This window comes from Oncorhynchus mykiss, chromosome 6 (genome assembly GCF_013265735.2).
Source record: "Oncorhynchus mykiss isolate Arlee chromosome 6, USDA_OmykA_1.1, whole genome shotgun sequence".
Lineage (NCBI taxonomy): Eukaryota > Metazoa > Chordata > Actinopteri > Salmoniformes > Salmonidae > Oncorhynchus > Oncorhynchus mykiss.
The window spans coordinates 12,485,467-12,503,522 of NC_048570.1; the positions used below are offsets into that span (position 1 = coordinate 12,485,467).

Sequence of the window (18,056 nt, forward strand, 5' to 3'; positions counted from 1 at the left end):
ACAGCAGTTTGATACAGTGTTTTTACATTATGCCACAAACTGAACCTATTTCCAACAGATTATAAGCAAAACGTCTTGTGTTTGTCAACTATGTGTTTTTACAGATATCTGCAGTTCTTGATTCATGTACTCTGGATGAGAATTGGCATTAGGCAGTATGATGTGAAAATCAGTTTGAGGTTCTTCTGGGGTGGCACAGGGGTGTGTGTGTTTGTGTGTCTCTCCCTGCACCATAGGGATGGTCGCTGGCCATGACGGTGACCCTGGTAGCTGAGTTGTCAGGATTGATGCTGGATCCACTGGTGGGGGTGGAGCCTGGCTTCCCATCGCCTGACTCTGCTGACACCAGAGTGACCTGGAAGGACTCTGCGAACTCAGGGGTGTCATCATTCAACACCAGCAGGTTCAGGACCTGGGAGTGGCAGGGAGATGATGTCATAACACATGAGAGATAGTCAAGATTTCAATCTAAAATTAACTGCGTAGATATGTGTAGATATTCATAATGTATTTGTTTGCAGGCTTTAGTGTCTGTAGTGGATTTGTAGCTAAGCCTAATCATTATCAAGCACCGTTGACCAGAACAACATATTCCTCTCAGCCACTAGGTGGGGCTAGAAGTTACCAACACTACTGAGTGGATGAAAATAGTTTTCTGGGATGAAATATGGTCAGAAATGTAGATGAATGGTAAAACATTTCTCCTGACTTGTTTGTCTGACCTTTCAGTGTGTTTGTGTGCATGCACGTGCATGTGTGAGTGTGTGTACAGTGTGTGTGAGTGTATGTACAGTGTGTGTGAGTGTATGTACAGTGCGTGTGTGTGTGTGTGTGTGTGTGTGTGTGTGTGTGTGTGTGTGTGTGTGTGTGTGTGTGTGTGTGTGTGTGTGTGTGTGTGTGTGACTCTGGTTGTTCCTCCACACCTCAGAGCGCTGACCGGGAAGAAAGAGCACCGAGCCGCTGGCCTTGGTAAAGTCCTGGTGGGCCGGAGCCTGGCTGTCTGAGTGAAGCTGAGTGACCGTGTAGTTCACATAGACGTGGTCCAGAACCCCACGCGTCCGCTCAATAACACAGGAGATGGTGGAGCCTTCCTCTGTCGTCTGGCCATAGAGGAAGGACAGAGAGGACAGGCACAGAGCCGGGTTGTTAATGATGCTCCCTAAACCAACCAGACATTGTGACATTTTAAACCATATTGTCACATCACACATCAAAATTGTAAACAAACTTTCATTTGATGACAAACTCTGACAAGATATCACAACTTGTTATCAATTCAAGACTGACACGACTCATTCCAAAAATGTACCTTTGCTCTTTCATGGACAGCCCTCCTCTAATTCCTGCAGAGTCATGATGTGATTTGCAAAGAGACACCCGATAGCCACACATGCCTCTGAGTCCCTTTGTCCCCATGCAGAATTAGAGGGACCCTTGTTCTGATGGAATGCCATCCCCTGGTCTACCACCTGTTCTGCTACTGGGACTCTACTTCCATGGGAATGCCTGGTCTATCACCTTTTGCTCTACCTGAGAGGAGCCATCAGAGATGCCATGTGTCCCGTCTCTCTAAAGGGTTGAGCGCACACTTCCTCCACCCAGGCGTGAACACTGGTTAAATATGCACGAGGACACACAAACCACTGGCTTCAATTACATGTCTTTCTAGGTAACCAAATATCCATATTCTCAGTGTACATGGCTCAAAGCTAGTCAGAGAACGTGACAATAATGTGCTGTTCTCCAGTGTGCTGTTTTTCTTACATCATTTTGCTGATGTGTCAGTCAGGTTCAGAGCTGTACGAATGACTGCCTTAGTTGGCAAGTGGGGTCTACATTTCATCTCGATAGTGTCAATAGTGTCTCATTTATTCTGTAAAGCAGGTAAGATACTGTATGTGTGCGTGTGTGTATGTATCAGGGGTCGTGTTAACGCAGGATTCTGCGCTTTTCATCCAGAAAAGGAAAGATAAAACGCAAAATAAATATATTGCTGCGTTTAAAAAAAAAACAGATCTAAAAAAATAAATGAATGTAAATTCTGCTCGGCTTCAATCAGGGTTCAAACGAAATCATGACTGTAAAAGGACAAATTTTGTGCTTCAGTTGCACTTCTCCATCAGGATTAAATATCTTTGCTCTCCTCATTGGATCACCAGGCAGCCTCTGACTGATGTGTAGGCTACTTTTCTCTGGTACTTTCATCTGGTGTAGTTTTTCCTCTGGTAGCAGGTTAAAATGCAAGATTAACTTCAAGCAAAACATCAGGAAATGTAGCTGGCTACATTCTTTCTATGATAAATATTAGAAATGTGATGGCCATGCATAGTTTTTGCGAAAAAATACCTTAATTTTTCATTGTAAGTTAATGTACTTGTGAGCTAATGTAAGTTAATGCATGGGTGGCTGCCAGCCAAATAGCATTATACTTTCTGCCGAATGTGTTGCACTAATGTATTTTGTGTGAAGAAAAACTAGTTGCTCGCCCCTGATCACTCTATTGAAGAAAAAAACACTGTTGACTTTCAGTATAAGACCCAGGTGAAATGGTTCAAAACAAAGATTTTTTATGTTCTGCGTTTTGAAAATGCAGATTTCTAAAAGCTAATGTGACCCGTGTGTGTGTGTGTGTGTGTGTCTTACGTCTGGTATGCAGGTGCCGGTGAAGCCAAAGAAGCCGTTGGCGTTGTCACTCTTCATCACCCGTAGGGTGGCGGTGGGGCGGGGGAGGGGGAGGCGCGCCCCCCCGTGGGCCGCCACCAGCTGCAAGTAGAACACCTCCTCTCCCTCCTCCTCCTTGTCGTCCCGCACCTTCACCACAAAGGCCTTCTGCCTCTCGTCCTGCCTGTACTGCAGGTAGCCAGAGATGTTCCTCAGGTCCGTCTTGGCGGGCTGCGCGTGGAGCTCGTGGATCTCTGAGCGGTTCAGTCTGCTGTGGTAGAGACGCAGATCCTGCAGGAGGCCCGTGTAACGCTCCTCTCCATAGGGGTCCGAGCCGATCCGCACAGGAGCTAAACCTGCAACACACACAGGAGGTAGAAGAATACACTCAGAACAACATCAAGCAGTAGGTGATCATGCTTTTTGTATTCAGAGAAGCTGACAAGCATGTATTGTACAGTGTATCCATTCCAGAATGATTAATTAATGCTACAGTGCCCCCCACCTCACCACACACACACACACACACACAGACCACCAGCGAGCATTGCAACAGCAAAAAAAATACAAATAGAGGAAGCTCTCCACGGTGACCACGGACAAAGCCCTCAGAGAAAGCAGTAGAACACTGTTTGGATTGACAGTATGGGACGTGTCTGTTGTTTACATGTATATCCATTTGATTGAAGGGGGGGGGGGGGCTACAGAAAGCACATTGTCTTCAGTTATTGGGGGAGAACGAAAACTGCAGCCTGCTTTCATCTGCCTGTAACAATGTCCAATGTAACAATGGTGGCTAAGTGCTCGCTCAAGCATTGCTGAGTCTCTGTAAGTCCAAACAATAGGAGAGGAGGAATGGGAAAGGAGGAATGGGAGAGGAGGAATGGGAGAGTTGTAATGGGAGAGGAGGAATGGGAGAGGAGGAATGGGAGTGGAGGAATGGGAGTGGAGGAATGGGAGAGGAGGAATGGGAGAGGAGGAATGGGAGCTGAGTAATGGGAGAGGAGGAATGGGAGCTGAGTAATGGGAGAGGAGGAATGGGAGCTGAGTAATGGGAGAGGAGGAATGGGAGAGGAGGAAGGAGAGAGGAGGAATGGGAGAGGAGGAATGGGAGAGGAGGAAGGAGAGAGGAGTAATGGGAGAGGAGGAATGGCAGCGGAGGAATGGGAGCAGAGGAATGGGAGAGGAGGAATGGGAGAGTAGGAATGGGAGAGGTGGAATGGGAGAGGAGGAAGGAGAGAGGAGGAATGGGAGAGGAGGAATGGGAGAGGAGGGAGGAGAGAGGAGTAATGGGAGAGGAGGAATGGGAGCGGAGGAATGGGAGCAGAGGAATGGGAGAGGAGGAATGGGAGAGTAGGAATGGGAGAGGTGGAATGGGAGAGGAGGAAGGAGAGAGGTGTAATGGGAGAGGAGGAATGGGAGAGGAGGAATGGGAGCGGAGGAATGGGAGCAGAGGAATGGGAGTGGAGGAAGGAGAGAGGAGGAATGGGAGAGGAGGAATGGGAGAGGAGGAATGGGAGAGGAGGAAGGAGAGAGGAGTAATGGGAGAGGAGGAATGGGAGAGGAGGAATGGGAGCTGAGTAATGGGAGAGGAGGAATGGGAGCTGAGTAATGGGAGAGGAGGAAGGAGAGAGGAGGAATGGGAGAGGAGGAATGGGAGAGGAGGAATGGGAGAGGAGGAATGGGAGAGGAGGAATGGGAGAGTAGGAATGGGAGAGGGGGAATGGGAGAGGAGGAAGGAGAGAGGAGTAATGGGAGAGGAGGAATGGGAGCGGAGGAATGGGAGCAGAGGAATGGGAGTGGAGGAAGGAGAGAGGAGTAATGGGAGAGGAGGAATGGGAGAGGAGGAATGGGAGCTGAGTGATGGGAGAGGAGGAATGGGAGCGGAGGAATGGGAGCAGAGGAATGGGAGCGGAGGAAGGAGAGAGGAGGAATGGGAGAGGAGGAATGGGAGAGGAGGATTGGGAGAGGAGGATTGGGAGAGGAGGAATGGGAGAGGAGGAATGGGAGAGGAGGAATGGGAGCTGAGGAATGGGAGTGGAGGAATGGGAGTGGAGGAAGGAGAGAGGAGGAATGGGAGAGGAGGAATGCATAGTGGGTTTTTAACTAGAGCTTCCCTGACCAGACGTGGGCCAAGAGAGTGAGGAGACGAGCAGGGTCCCACAGCGCTCACTCACAGACCACCAGTGACGTCAGATTGATGAAGACATTGACATCAAAGGAGACATTTGTACAGTATGGTGAGGTCTCTGTCTGCTGAGAGTGAAGAAGCTCAGTGGAGAAGCTTCATGAAGGTTACTGTTGTCAGGGTTCTAGGTTTGGCCTATGCAATAACACAACTATAACAATCCTTTCAAACTTTTCATTTTGGACATCTTTAATTAACAGCTATACCTTTATTATCGTTAACTCAAATAATTGAACTATGCAGAATCAGATACATAACATGCCCTTTACAGGACTGAGGTGGTTGTCATAGCTACAGGAAGAGGATTGAACTCTAGCTAGTGGAGTAGAAGCCCTGTACAGTTTGTAACTCCTACAGTAAACAAGACACTCCCATAAGGTCTTAATAAGTATTAGGACTCCTGTCTTTAAGAGATAATTACATTCTTGGGACTCACCGTCAGTGATGGCCTCTCCTTTTAGACTCTTGACCCCTCCGGGCATGAGGTACCCATCCAGGAAGAACTCAATCATCCCATCACCCGCCGTGATCACCACATGGAGCCACACGTTGTCCTCCACAAACCTCTCTGCCGTGGTCCGGGCCACCTGGGTGTAGTTGGCCCCCAGGGCTGTGTAGTACAGCATCACGCTCACATGAGACTCATTAGTCTGGACCTTCACCCCATAGTACAAAGTCCTGTTACTGTTACCCTTAGACACGATGAAGCCGTTGGTGTCCAGCCTGGGAATCAGCCAGACCGAGAAGGTGAAGTTAGCCAGGTTGCCAGGCCCGTCCTCTGGGCTGATGGTGCCGTAGGCCCCCTGGCGGCCCGAGAAGAGCCAGGCATCGGTGCCTGAGTGGTGCCTCCTGGAGTGGGGCCTGAGCTCCACCTCCTTGGGGAAGAAGGCGCTGAGAAGGAGGTCCTGCATAGGAGGGAGGCCGATAGGGAAACGGTCGGATACGATCTCCCAGGCAACCCGCACATCCCCGAAGGTGCCCTGCTGCCGCAGTATGTTGAAGGAAGTGACATCAGACATGTCCAGTTCTGACAGGACGTCCTCAGCCACTTCCTGGTCCAGGTTGTCATCAGCTATGGCGAACACTCCAAAGGGGTCATCGTTGAAGGGTATCAGGACGGATGCGTTGAGGGATGTAGTAGCCAATCGGCCGCCCTCGCCAGGGTAACCACCTATGAAATATCACCGGAAAGGAAATGGTTAATGCTTTAATGTCAACAATATGTGTAATGTGACACAGAGTAATTCAGGACTAACCCATGCCATCCCATTTCAACTGAGAGAACATGGGTAGCAATCTCAGATATTGATGTTCCAGTCAAGAAGATACTTCAGCTTTGTTTCCACATACCTCACCTGGAGCATACCTGCCTCATGCCTCACCTCCCCTACCTGAGATGTTGATGAGCCTGAGGACATAGAACTCGTTGAACTCCGGGAGCTGGTCTGAGATGGCCTGCAGGACGATGGGCTTGGTCTCCTCTCCCGTGGTGAAGGTGATGGAGCCAGAGGTGTTGATGAACTCATGACCAGGCTCCAGGGCTGTGTCATTGGCATAAAGGCGCCAGAACACCGTCACGTTGCCAAAGTGTCCCCTGGCCCTGATAACACTAAGAGATGACAGGACTGCATGAGGGACTGAGAGAGAAGAGTGCCACAGACACTACGGCCCCGAAGGACCCAAACTGACACAGTCCCGGATTCAATTATTACAGCAGTTGCTAGGATCATCAACTCAAGAAGTTTGGTTAGATCTAGTTCTGAGCGATTAACAGAAATGTCAAATTTGTAGTTTTTTTAAACAACTAATTGACTGACATCGGTTCAATTATTTGAATTCCATTTCATTTTGTTTCTCTAGAGACAAATCAGATCAAGCCCAATAGAGAGAGCAGTTGCTTCGTGATGTATCTCTATCTGAAAATACATCATCTAAGTAATTGATAGTTGGTATTCAGCAGTCATAAAAGTATGCCTTATTTACTTTGAAGAACTACTAAAATAGTGATTTTTGTCAGACAGCATAGGCAGCAGCTCTATAGTGATGAGATGATGACTTGGAATGAAATAATAAAGTCATCAAATAAAATAAATGTAATATACACAATAACTTTATAATAATATAATAATATAATAATATTCAATTAAAGTGATGTGAATAAATGATGGTTGATAAGCAGTAAGGGGCAGTCACTACCATCATGGGACTTGTATTAATTGTTTAATTCTGTGTTGTTACAGCATTCAACCCACATAATGCATTTGCATTTAATGTTCTAAACTATTTTTGAAACCCGAAATCGAAAACTGTGATTTTAACAGAAACCAAACTGACCTCAAAAAACACAAATTGCTCCGCTCTAGTTAAAGCTGCTAAATGATTCCAGAGGCTGGGTAAGCATCAAGGACAGGTGTATGATGTATTAAGGCTGGGTAAGCATCAAGGACAGGTGTATGATGTATTAAGGCTGGGTAAGCATCACGGACAGGTGTATGATGTATTAAGGCTGGGTAAGCATCAAGGACAGGTGTATGATGTATTAAGGCTGGGTAAGCATCAAGGACAGGTGTATGATGTATTAAGGCTGGGTAAGCATCAAGGACAGGTGTATGATGTATTAAGGCTGGGTAAGCATCAAGGACAGGTGTATGATGTATTAAGGCTGGGTAAGCATCAAGGACAGGTGTATGATGTATTAAGGCTGGGTAAGCATCACGGACAGGTGTATGATGTATTAAGGCTGGGTAAGCATCAAGGACAGGTGTATGATGTATTAAGGCTGGGTAAGCATCACGGACAGGTGTATGATGTATTAAGGCTGGGTAAGCATCAAGGACAGGTGTATGATGTATTAAGGCTGGGTAAGCATCAAGGACAGGTGTATGATGTATTAAGGCTGGGTAAGCATCAAGGACAGGTGTATGATGTATTAAGGCTGGGTAAGCATCAAGGACAGGTGTATGATGTATTAAGGCTGGGTAAGCATCACGGACAGGTGTATGATGTATTAAGGCTGGGTAAGCATCAAGGACAGGTGTATGATGTATTAAGGCTGGGTAAGCATCAAGGACAGGTGTATGATGTATTAAGGCTGGGTAAGCATCAAGGACAGGTGTATGATGTATTAAGGCTGGGTAAGCATCAAGGACAGGTGTATGATGTATTAAGGCTGGGTAAGCATCAAGGACAGGTGTATGATGTATTAAGGCTGGGTAAGCATCAAGGACAGGTGTATGATGTATTAAGGCTGGGTAAGCATCAAGGACAGGTGTATGATGTATTAAGGCTGGGTAAGCATCAAGGACAGGTGTATGATGTATTAAAGCTGGGTAAGCATCACGGACAGGTGTATGATGTATTAAAGCTGGGCTTCCTTACTAGAAGTTGTTGGTCTTGCCCTCTTTCACAGGCCTCTCTGTCGATTCCAGGGAGAATATTCCGTTGGCCTCATCATTGGCCTCAATCACCACTGTTGCTGTGTCACCCCCATACACAACAGCATCACCTGTACCCACACACCCACACACACACACACACACACACACACACACACACACACACACACACACACACACACACACACACACAGGTCACAATGTGAAATTACACAGTTAGTTGCTGGGTGTCAAGGTCAGATATTTTTACTCAACCACTTTCAAACTTTCAAAGCACGCAGACACTGAATACATTTACAATGCCTGTTAAAAATATGTCCCTCTGTTTTTATTAAATAACAAATGACTGAACAAGAGAGAAACATTTAATGTCCTTCAAGTCAGTCAAAATAATATGATGTTCTTGTTTGAACTTTATTTTTTATAACACGTTGGTAAAAGAAAACGACGTGAAAATGTCTTCTTTAAAATAACCTCTTTAAAGTCTGTCCTCAGCATGTGGTTCCGCTTTTTATAAGGAATACAGAGAGAGACAGAGACCAGGTTGCTTTGAAATAAGCACATTGTAATTGTCATGCTAAATATCATAACATAAAGGAAAGAGTGTTCTCATTAACATAGCACACGGTAACCACCGCAACCCAGCAGAGAGGGTCAGGGTTCTGCGTGCAGATGTCCGCCACAACAACAAAAACATAAGAGCCCTCTTATAAACTAAGGCTTGGAATGGAGCAGAGTGAGTCAACACGTATTCTCTATCAAAGTGGTCCATGTGTATACAGCCATCCAGGCAGGCCGAGTAGTGGCCTGGCTGTGTGCTGCAGCTTGCAGAGTGAGTCTGAGTTCAGTAATTAAGTTCCCCCACAGCCTTTCATTTCTGTCTGTTTCCCAAAAACCTGGGATTAGGAGGGCATTTCAGAGTCACCAGAGTCAATGCTAATCAACCCAGTTACTCACCAATGTACAGAAAGAACTGTCAAAGAGACTGGCTACTAAACATGGAAATACAGTCAATGCAATGAGGCTGGTTGATTCGTGCTACAGCTGCCTCCAAAATGACTTGACCCATGTAACTTTGTGCTCTTGTATTGAGAGTATAAATTAGATTGAGTAATTGAATAGAACGTAATCAAACATAAGAATGGCCAGGGGGGTTTCTTGGTCACGTGACCTGACCAGACCAGGCAACATTCTAGATTTTAGCTATTGGCTAAAACTAGGGCTCAGGGGTTTTTCCTGTTCAGATCACGAGGTCAGGAGAAATATCTTGTCTGTTTCAGTGCAAAGAAAGCGAGTCAGTCTTCCACACCTGTAGTGTTGTAGAGAATGATATAGAATGGTTCTTCGGTCTCAGGTATGTCGTCCTCCTCCACGACTACATAGATGTTCTTCATCCATTGTCCCACGCCAAACACCAGCACAGTGTTGTTACTCAGCGGGGCCAAGTCACGAGGTGACGCCTCACCATAGTCCACGCGATACATCACCGTGGCAACGAAGTCAGCCGGGCCAGCCCTCAAAACGGTCAAGTTAGCCACGCCCCCCTCCTGAAGCCTGACAACCACAGGCTCTGAAGGACAGAGAGACAAGAGTCTTATGTCACCTTATGTCAACTGACAAACTATGTCGCTTGACATAAAAACAATGTCACTTGACATATCCACTTTATGTCTGGCGATACACAGCTGAACTTGATCCTCACCTGCAAAGTAAATCGGGTTATCGTTTTTGTTTATGTGCAAGCTGGCGTCGAGTATGTTCCCAAGTCTTGCTCCCCCTGTCGCACTGAGGAGAGTGATGGTGAAATTCTCCATTGCCTCTGGTATCTTATGGGGAAACAAGACACTGTCACTATTGTGTAGATAAGATGGAAGATACAGTACCATCCAAATCATGAAACTCTATTGACATAAATCACACAATATATTATGTCAAGGAGACCTGATTGTAGTAGTTGGTCAGATACCGTTGTGTTTGAGAGACAGCTTTACCTCATCAGGTACAGAGAAGAGGGTGAGGTTTTTCATATACTCCCCCTCAGCAAACACAATGTATCCCTGTACGGGGCTGACGTCAGCAGACATGTGGGGCTCTAGGAACCAGGACACTGACACCTTCCCGAAGAGACCCCTGTTCCTCACCACGGGATAGGCCACTGCCAAGCAGACCCACAACATAACACACTGTTCACAATACAATACACTCAATCCTATTAGTTCCTTTATCATCTCTCTACTGCATCCTCATTTTAAATAATTAAAATGACTTAAAATATGATCACAACTGTTTTCCTGCTACATTTCTTTTGTTATACTACATAGTCCTAAAGTGCTGTATAGTTGGTAGTCACTGTTCCTCCACTGCTCCATTGTACCTGAGTGAGACTGGGAGCCTTTGCTCTCGTTGATGGCCTCTGCCAGTCCAGAACGGATGAACTCGATGACCCCGAAGGGGTCGTCGTTCCTGCGCACCGTGATGTTGACCTCTCGGTGGTTGCCAAGGCGACTGGCTGGAGTGCTGTAGCTGCTGAGTACCATCGAGAATGTCTCATCCAGCTACACGCACGCACGCACACACGCACACACACACACACACATACACACACACACACACACACACACACAATAACAGGACTGTCTCACTGTAATCTGCCCACCGTGCTCTACACTCAAACACATACCTGTATACTGTTAACTATCGTAACAAAATCAACTGATGTTGAATTTCATCGGCAATTCAAACTGGAAACTGTAAGACCAGTGACACCCTAACAGTCAGGAAGAGGTGTCCATGCCATTCATGATGCCATTCATGATGCCATACATGATGCCATACATGATACCAGACAGCACTGTAGCTGTACCTCGGGGACCTCGTCAGGCCGTGCCACCAGTGCTACTAGCACCTCCCTCTCCCCGGGCTTGAACTCCAGGACACCGGTAGCGCCGTAGAACTCTGTGTAGCCCGAGGGTATGAGGGCGTACTGCACCAGCTGTTTGAGTAGCTGCCCCTTGGTCCGGATCACACTCAGCTCCACCGCCTCACCCTCCTACAGGGCAAAGGTCACAGAAAAAAGGGACAAACTATGTCAGAAGTGTTGCTGTTTTTGACGTAGGTTAGCCATTGATTTAACCATATTTAGAAAAAGTGTCAGAGTAGGAGTTCTGATCTAGGATCGGGTCCTGCCTCTTATTCATTATGATATAAAAGGCTAAACTGGTTATAGATCAGCACTTCTACTCTGAGATGCATTGGGGCCATGGTCTTTCGCAAATGGATGAAACAGATGAGCATCAACAACCATGATATCTAAGTGTGTGTGTCAGACGTACGTTAATGTACCAGGGTCCTCTGGAGAAGGAGGAGAACTCAAAGACTCCACCTGGGTCGTCATTCTCCACGATGACAATCTCTCGACGGGTGAAGCCAGGCTTCAGGATCTGGTTCTCAACGTTAGTCCTGCAACACAGAGGGGAACTCAGTATCTAGACTACGAAGGAACTCACAGGCCTCTATAGTGCATTCGGAAAGTATTCAGACCCCTTTACTTTTTTGTAAAAAAACAAGACTGAAATATCACATTAACATAAGTTTTCAGACTCTTTACTCAGTACTTTGTTGAAGCACCTTTGGCAGCGATTACAGCCTCGAGTCTTCTTGGGTATGACGCTACAAGTTTGGCACACCTGTTATTGGGGAGTTTCTCCCATTCTTCTCCCCAGTCTAAGGTCCAGAGCGCTCTGGAGTAGGTTTTCATTAAATATATCTCTGTACTTTTCTCCGTTCACTAGTCTCCCAGTCCCTGCCGCTGAAAAACATAATCACAGCATGATACTGCTGCCACCATGCTTCACTGTAGGGATGGTGCCAGGTTTCCTGCAGATGTGATGCTTGGCATTCAAGCCAAAGAGTTCAATATTGGTTTCATCAGACCAGAGAATCTTCTTTCTCGTGGTCTGAGAGTCGTATAGGTGCCTTTTGGCAAACTCGAAGCGGGCTGTCATGTGCCTTTTACTGAGGAGTGTTTTCCGTCTGTACACTCTACCATATAGGCCTGATTGGTAGAGTGCTACAGAGATGGTTGTCCTCCTGGAAGTTCTCCCATCTCCACAGAGGAACTCTGGAGCTCTGTCAGAGTGACCATCGGGTTCTTGGTCACCTCCCTGACCAAGGTCCTTCTCCCCCGATTGCTCAGTTTGGCTGGATGGCTGGTTCTAGGAAGAGTCTTGGTGGTTCCAAACTTCTTCCATTTAAGAATGATGGAGGCCACTGTGTTCTTGGGGACCTTCAATGCTGCAGTCATTTTTTGGTACCCTTCCCCAGATCTGTGCTTCAACACAATCCTGTCTTCTCGGAGCTCTACAACAATTCCTTCGACCTCATGGCTTGGTTTTTGCTCTGACATGTCTGTCAACTGTGGGACCTTATATAGACTATTGTGTGCCTTTCCAAATCATGTCCAGTCAATTGAATTTACCACAGGTGGACTCCAATCAAGAGACATCTCAAGGATGATCAATGGAAACAGGATGCATCTGAGCTCAATATCGAGCCTCATAGTAAGGGGTCTAAATATTTATGTAAATAAAGTATTTATTTTTTTATTTTTAATGTATTTGAAAAATTCGAAAAAAAACTGTTTTCACTTTCTCATTATGGGGTATTGTGTGTATATTGATGAGGAAAAACATTTTAGAATAAGGCTGTAACGTAACAAAATGTGGAAAAGTCAAGCGGTCTGAATACTTTCCGAATGCACCGTACACCAGGGGCATGGGGTTGTAGTGTACTTTTAAAACCATCGAAGAGTGTGTGTAAAACAACAAGGAGTGACAAAATCAAAGTAGGGGACATGCACTTCAAAGCTTGCACCAGGTATTGTCATCTAGTAATTCCTTATATTGTGTCATGTTCAGTAATGACCAGAGAGGCCTGTTATTGTGACTGCTCTGAATAACATTGTCACTCAGTGGCCCCCCAAGCCTCTCTCTCACACAGCAGGAAACCTGTGTGTAAAGCATTCCAAACAAACACTTGCAGGCAACGTGCAGCATGCATACAAACACTGATCTCTTTACAGGAAGAATGGTTAAATTAGGTGCAACACAAAGAAGATCCCTCCTCACTCCCCACACCCTCTCTTCCCACAACAACCACCACAACAACCCCGTCTCCCATCAACCAAAGGTCACAGAAATCCTAAAGTGGTCCCTTTTCCCCAGAGCAAGTCCCAGTTCACAGCACACAAAGGGTCCAGACTCACTCCCCTCTCCACTTACACAAAGTACACTACAAAGCGCACAGTCTCCACTCTGCAGGATAGGAGGGAGGAGGGAGAGAGAGAGACAAGGTCATGGATAACAGATGACAGGCAGGGATTGGGGTAAGGGAAAGGGGTAAGGGTAAGGGAAGGGATAGGGGTAGGGGTAAGGGTAGAGGTAGGGGTGAGTGTAGGGGAAAGGGCAAGGGTAGGGGTAGGGGTAAGGGTAAGGATAGGGGTGAGGTAGGGGTGAAGTAGGGGTAAGGTAGGGGTAGGGTAGGGGTAGGGGAAAGGGCAAGTGTAGGGGTGAGGTAGGGGAAGGGGTAACTGTAGGGGTGAGGTAGGGGAAGGGTAAGGGATGAGCTCTCCTTAAAAGCCCATGACACCCTGGTCTCACTGCTCGCATTAGCAATTCTTAGAATAGACTATTGATTTTTTGTTAGAATTTTAAGCACAGCCTTGTATTGTTCAGTAAATTAACTAGTGGCCAGTAATCTACTGAATCAAACCCCAGGTAGGACATACCATATGGCAATGGTGTGTGGTGTGTGGTACCTAAACAGAGCATAGTCAGACACAGGCACTTATGAAGTCACATTGCCACTGATTAACTGAATGAAAATATGTTGGCCAACCAAAGCTCCTCAGGGTTGCAGTGCAGTACCTGTCCAGGGTGAGGAGAAGGGTCTCGTTGACCTCTGGGATGTTGTCGGCCATGATGGTGACGTTGATGACCGCGTCACTCTGTCCAGTCAGGAACACCACTGAGCCGCTCAGGGGTTTCAGGTCGTCAGGGGTGACGTCAGCCTGCTTGTCTCCGATTGGTCGAAGGCTCCAGAATACCACAGCCTGTCCATCTGTCCCATCCCGCCGCAGGCTGAGGGTCACCTGTAACAGGAGGCAGAATATCTTAACCCTCAACCATCAGCAGTCATATTAGAGACTTGAAGAAACTGACTTATGACAAGAAGCAATAATCTTTCCATTTCAAAGACTGTAGCGTTTCAAAGACTTTAGCGTTATATGAGGGGAATTGCTGATTTTGCCCAAAAAATTGCCATCGCAGAAGCGCAAAATTGATGCACACAGAAGGTTAGCATGTTAACTTGTGTTCCATTGATGCAGACAGAGGGTTAGCATGTTAACTTGTGTTCCATTGATGCAGACAGAAGGTTAGCATGTTAACTTGTGTTCCATTGATGTAGACAGAGGGTTAGCATGTTAACTTGTGTTCCATTGATGTAGACAGAAGGTTAGCATGTTAACTTGTGTTCCATTGATGCAGACAGAGGGTTAGCATGTTAACTTGTGTTCCATTGATGCAGACAGAAGGTTAGCATGTTAACTTGTGTTCCATTGATGCAGACAGAGGGTTAGCATGTTAACTTGTGTTCCATTGATGAAGACAGAAGGTTAGCATGTTAACTTGTGTTCCATTGATGTAGACAGAGGGTTAGCATGTTAACTTGTGTTCCATTGATGCAGACAGAAGGTTAGCATGTTAACTTGTGTTCCATTGATGCAGACAGAGGGTTAGCATGTTAACTTGTGTTCCATTGATGCAGACAGAAGGTTAGCATGTTAACTTGTGTTCCATTGATGTAGACAGAGGGTTAGCATGTTAACTTGTGTTCCATTGATGCAGACAGAAGGTTAGCATGTTAACTTGTGTTCCATTGATGCAGACAGAAGGTTAGCATGTTAACTTGTGTTCCATTGATGTAGACAGAGGGTTAGCATACCGTGCTAGTGTTGGTGTCCTCTGGCTCATACACCACCACCGTAGTGTTACTGGTAAAGCCGATCTCCCCATTTGCGATGTCAGGGGTGACTGTGAGGGTGAGGTTGAGCGCCCCTCCGAAGCGAGGACTCACAGACGGGATCGGAGTGCTGATACTGACCAGGTCCACACGGTCCAGCTGAGAGAGAGACAACAATGATCATTAAGCACAAATCTTCATCAGAAATACATGACTCAACATTAATACCAGTATGTGACATTATGTTAGCCAAATGGAAAATGAAACAATGTTAAAAATGTCTTTAAGAAAGGAGAAAATAAAATACAGCCCCCATGACTCTCATATGGGCGGTATATAAGTAGAGGCACGTGTGTGTGTGTGTGTGTGTGTGTGTGTGTGTGTGTGTGTGTGTGTGTGTGTGTGTGTGTGTGTGTGTGTGCGTGTGCGTGTGTGAGTGTGAGTGTAAGTGAGAGTGGGGCGTGTGTGAGTGCGGGCGTGTGTGTGTGTGTGTGAGAGAGTGCGGGCGTGTGTGTGTGTGTGCGGGCGTGTGTGTGTGTGTGTGTGTGTGTGTGTGTGTGTGTGTGTGTGTGTGTGTGTGTGTGTGTGTGTGTGTGTGTGTGTGTGTGTGTGTGTGTGTGTGAGTGAGTGAGTGAGTGAGTGTGAGTGTAAGTGAGAGTGGGGCGTGTGTGTGTGAGTGCGTTGTGTGTGAGTGCGGGCGTGTGTGTGTGAGTGCGGGCGTGTGTGTGTGAGTGCGGGCGTGTGTGAGTGTGTATGTGTGGGAAAGCAGTTTGGGACCCATTGAATATGAAGGAGGTACTTCAATTTAGTGTTCGTTTTTATGTGTTGCTTGATGAGGGCTATTTGTTTGGACTGTTGGACAGATCCCCTGGCAAAGGGCCCGACCACAGTTCTCAGGTCCAAGGCACTCACACATGCAAATGAGGGACCGTGTCTCTGGACAAGCTTGACTAAACCAAGAACCAACCAACATTTCCCAGAGCTGGAGTAGCTGACAACTTTCCAATAGCATTAGCATACAGCTGTACACGTGAGCTAAGTTAATGTCTTCTCACATTTGAACAAAATGGATCTTCTAATCTACTGTATATGAAAGCTCCCATGTAAGACTTGTGTCTCTAGCTCCCTGTGACAGTGCTTCAATGATTAGATCAAACAGTGTTGCTGTCCGTGACAGCACAAAACAGCTCTATTCTTTCAAAAGACTAGTCAAATATAGTTTAGAAAGAGTTTCAACTAAAAAGACAAAAATGTCATTGATATTCAAAAACAAATCATATTTGGTCATAAACAAATAAGATTTGAAGGTATTTGAACACATGCAAGTTATTTGAAAACAAAAACATTTATTTGATGACTGTCAAATATTTGATGAAGAACCAACAACTACAACAGTGGGATGAATTAGTCTAAATATATGATCATAAGCACATGGTTCGGAAGGCTCCTGGATAAGAATCTTAATATTGCCTATAATCTAGAATTAAATACATGAATCACCTCAACATGAGAGTAGACCACTTTTGCAGCTTCAAAATGACGAACAAATATATTAACGACCAGTTTAATGTTATATGTTACTGAGAAAACCAACAGTAACAAAATATGCCTATTACGTGTTGAAAGGAAACTAAATACCCCAAAATGACCTTCTTAAATCATCTACAGCCAAGGTCAGTGGAAAATCATGTTAGTTTGCATTCTGAGTAAACTGTCCCTTTAAAGATGGTACAGTGTGTGTTTGAAACAAGAACATTCACCCTCAGATGGACAAAGCGGTTTAAAATTGTTTTAGCATCCCAACCTTCTGTTTACAAATGGCTTTGAATTACTTTGCAGTATTTTCAGGTATCATAAAATGCCATTTTTCAACCTTTTCAGTGTTTGAAAAATATACAGTAGTTGCACCTTATTTTAACTTCTCTGTACAAAATAGCACTGGTTAAGTGGTTTGACTTGATTATGTACACCTGGGGAAATGGACATTCAGGAGAATCGACACAGAATGTTCAAATGTATATGTTTTGTGTAGATCAAAAATGACTGTCAGATAGATTGGAATAGAACAGGAGATGGTGTGTGCTCTAGTCATTCTATTTCTATCTTCAACAAGCAGTACCCCTACCTACATGTCAGTGATGTAAAGTACATAAGTAAAAATACTTTAAAGTACTACTTAAGTAGTTTTTTGTGGTATCTGTACTTTACTTTACTATTTACAGTGCCTTGCGAAAGTATTCGGCCCCCTTGAACTTTGCGACCTTTTGCCACATTTCAGGCTTCAAACATAAAGATATAAAACTGTATTTTTTGGTGAAGAATCAACAACAAGTGGGACACAATCATGAAGTGGAACGACATTTATTGGATATTTCAAACTTTTTTAACAAATCAAAAACTGAAAAATTGGGCGTGCAAAATTATTCAGCCCCTTTACTTTCAGTGCAGCAAACTCTCTCCAGAAGTTCAGTGAGGATCTCTGAATGATCCAATGTTGACCTAAATGACTAATGATGATAAATACAATCCACCTGTGTGTAATCAAGTCTCCGTATAAATGCACCTGCACTGTGATAGTCTCAGAGGTCCGTTAAAAGCGCAGAGAGCATCATGAAGAACAAGGAACACACCAGGCAGGTCCGAGATACTGTTGTGAAGAAGTTTAAAGCCGGATTTGGATACAAAAAGATTTCCCAAGCTTTAAACATCCCAAGGAGCACTGTGCAAGCGATAATATTGAAATTGAAGGAGTATCAGACCACTGCAAATCTACCAAGACCTGGCCGTCCCTC

At 45.5% G+C, this 18,056-nt stretch overlaps 1 protein-coding gene across 1 annotated transcript in view; it reads right to left on the reverse strand.

The window, feature by feature from the left end:
• The window catches only part of LOC110525279 (adhesion G-protein coupled receptor V1), a 245,182-nt gene that overhangs the window by 175,288 nt on the left and 51,838 nt on the right, over window positions 1-18,056 (reverse strand). The window contains exons 10-23 of the mRNA XM_036979421.1: window positions 15,247-15,423; window positions 14,169-14,392; window positions 11,577-11,703; window positions 11,108-11,293; window positions 10,619-10,799; window positions 10,236-10,399; window positions 9,947-10,070; window positions 9,554-9,814; window positions 8,228-8,354; window positions 6,241-6,458; window positions 5,286-6,020; window positions 2,644-3,017; window positions 924-1,100; window positions 232-412 (exon numbers count right to left, since the gene is read on the reverse strand). Coding sequence (XP_036835316.1) covers window positions 232-412; window positions 924-1,100; window positions 2,644-3,017; window positions 5,286-6,020; window positions 6,241-6,458; window positions 8,228-8,354; window positions 9,554-9,814; window positions 9,947-10,070; window positions 10,236-10,399; window positions 10,619-10,799; window positions 11,108-11,293; window positions 11,577-11,703; window positions 14,169-14,392; window positions 15,247-15,423 — 3,256 coding nt within the window. The remainder of the gene's footprint in view (window positions 1-231; window positions 413-923; window positions 1,101-2,643; window positions 3,018-5,285; window positions 6,021-6,240; window positions 6,459-8,227; window positions 8,355-9,553; window positions 9,815-9,946; window positions 10,071-10,235; window positions 10,400-10,618; window positions 10,800-11,107; window positions 11,294-11,576; window positions 11,704-14,168; window positions 14,393-15,246; window positions 15,424-18,056) is intronic.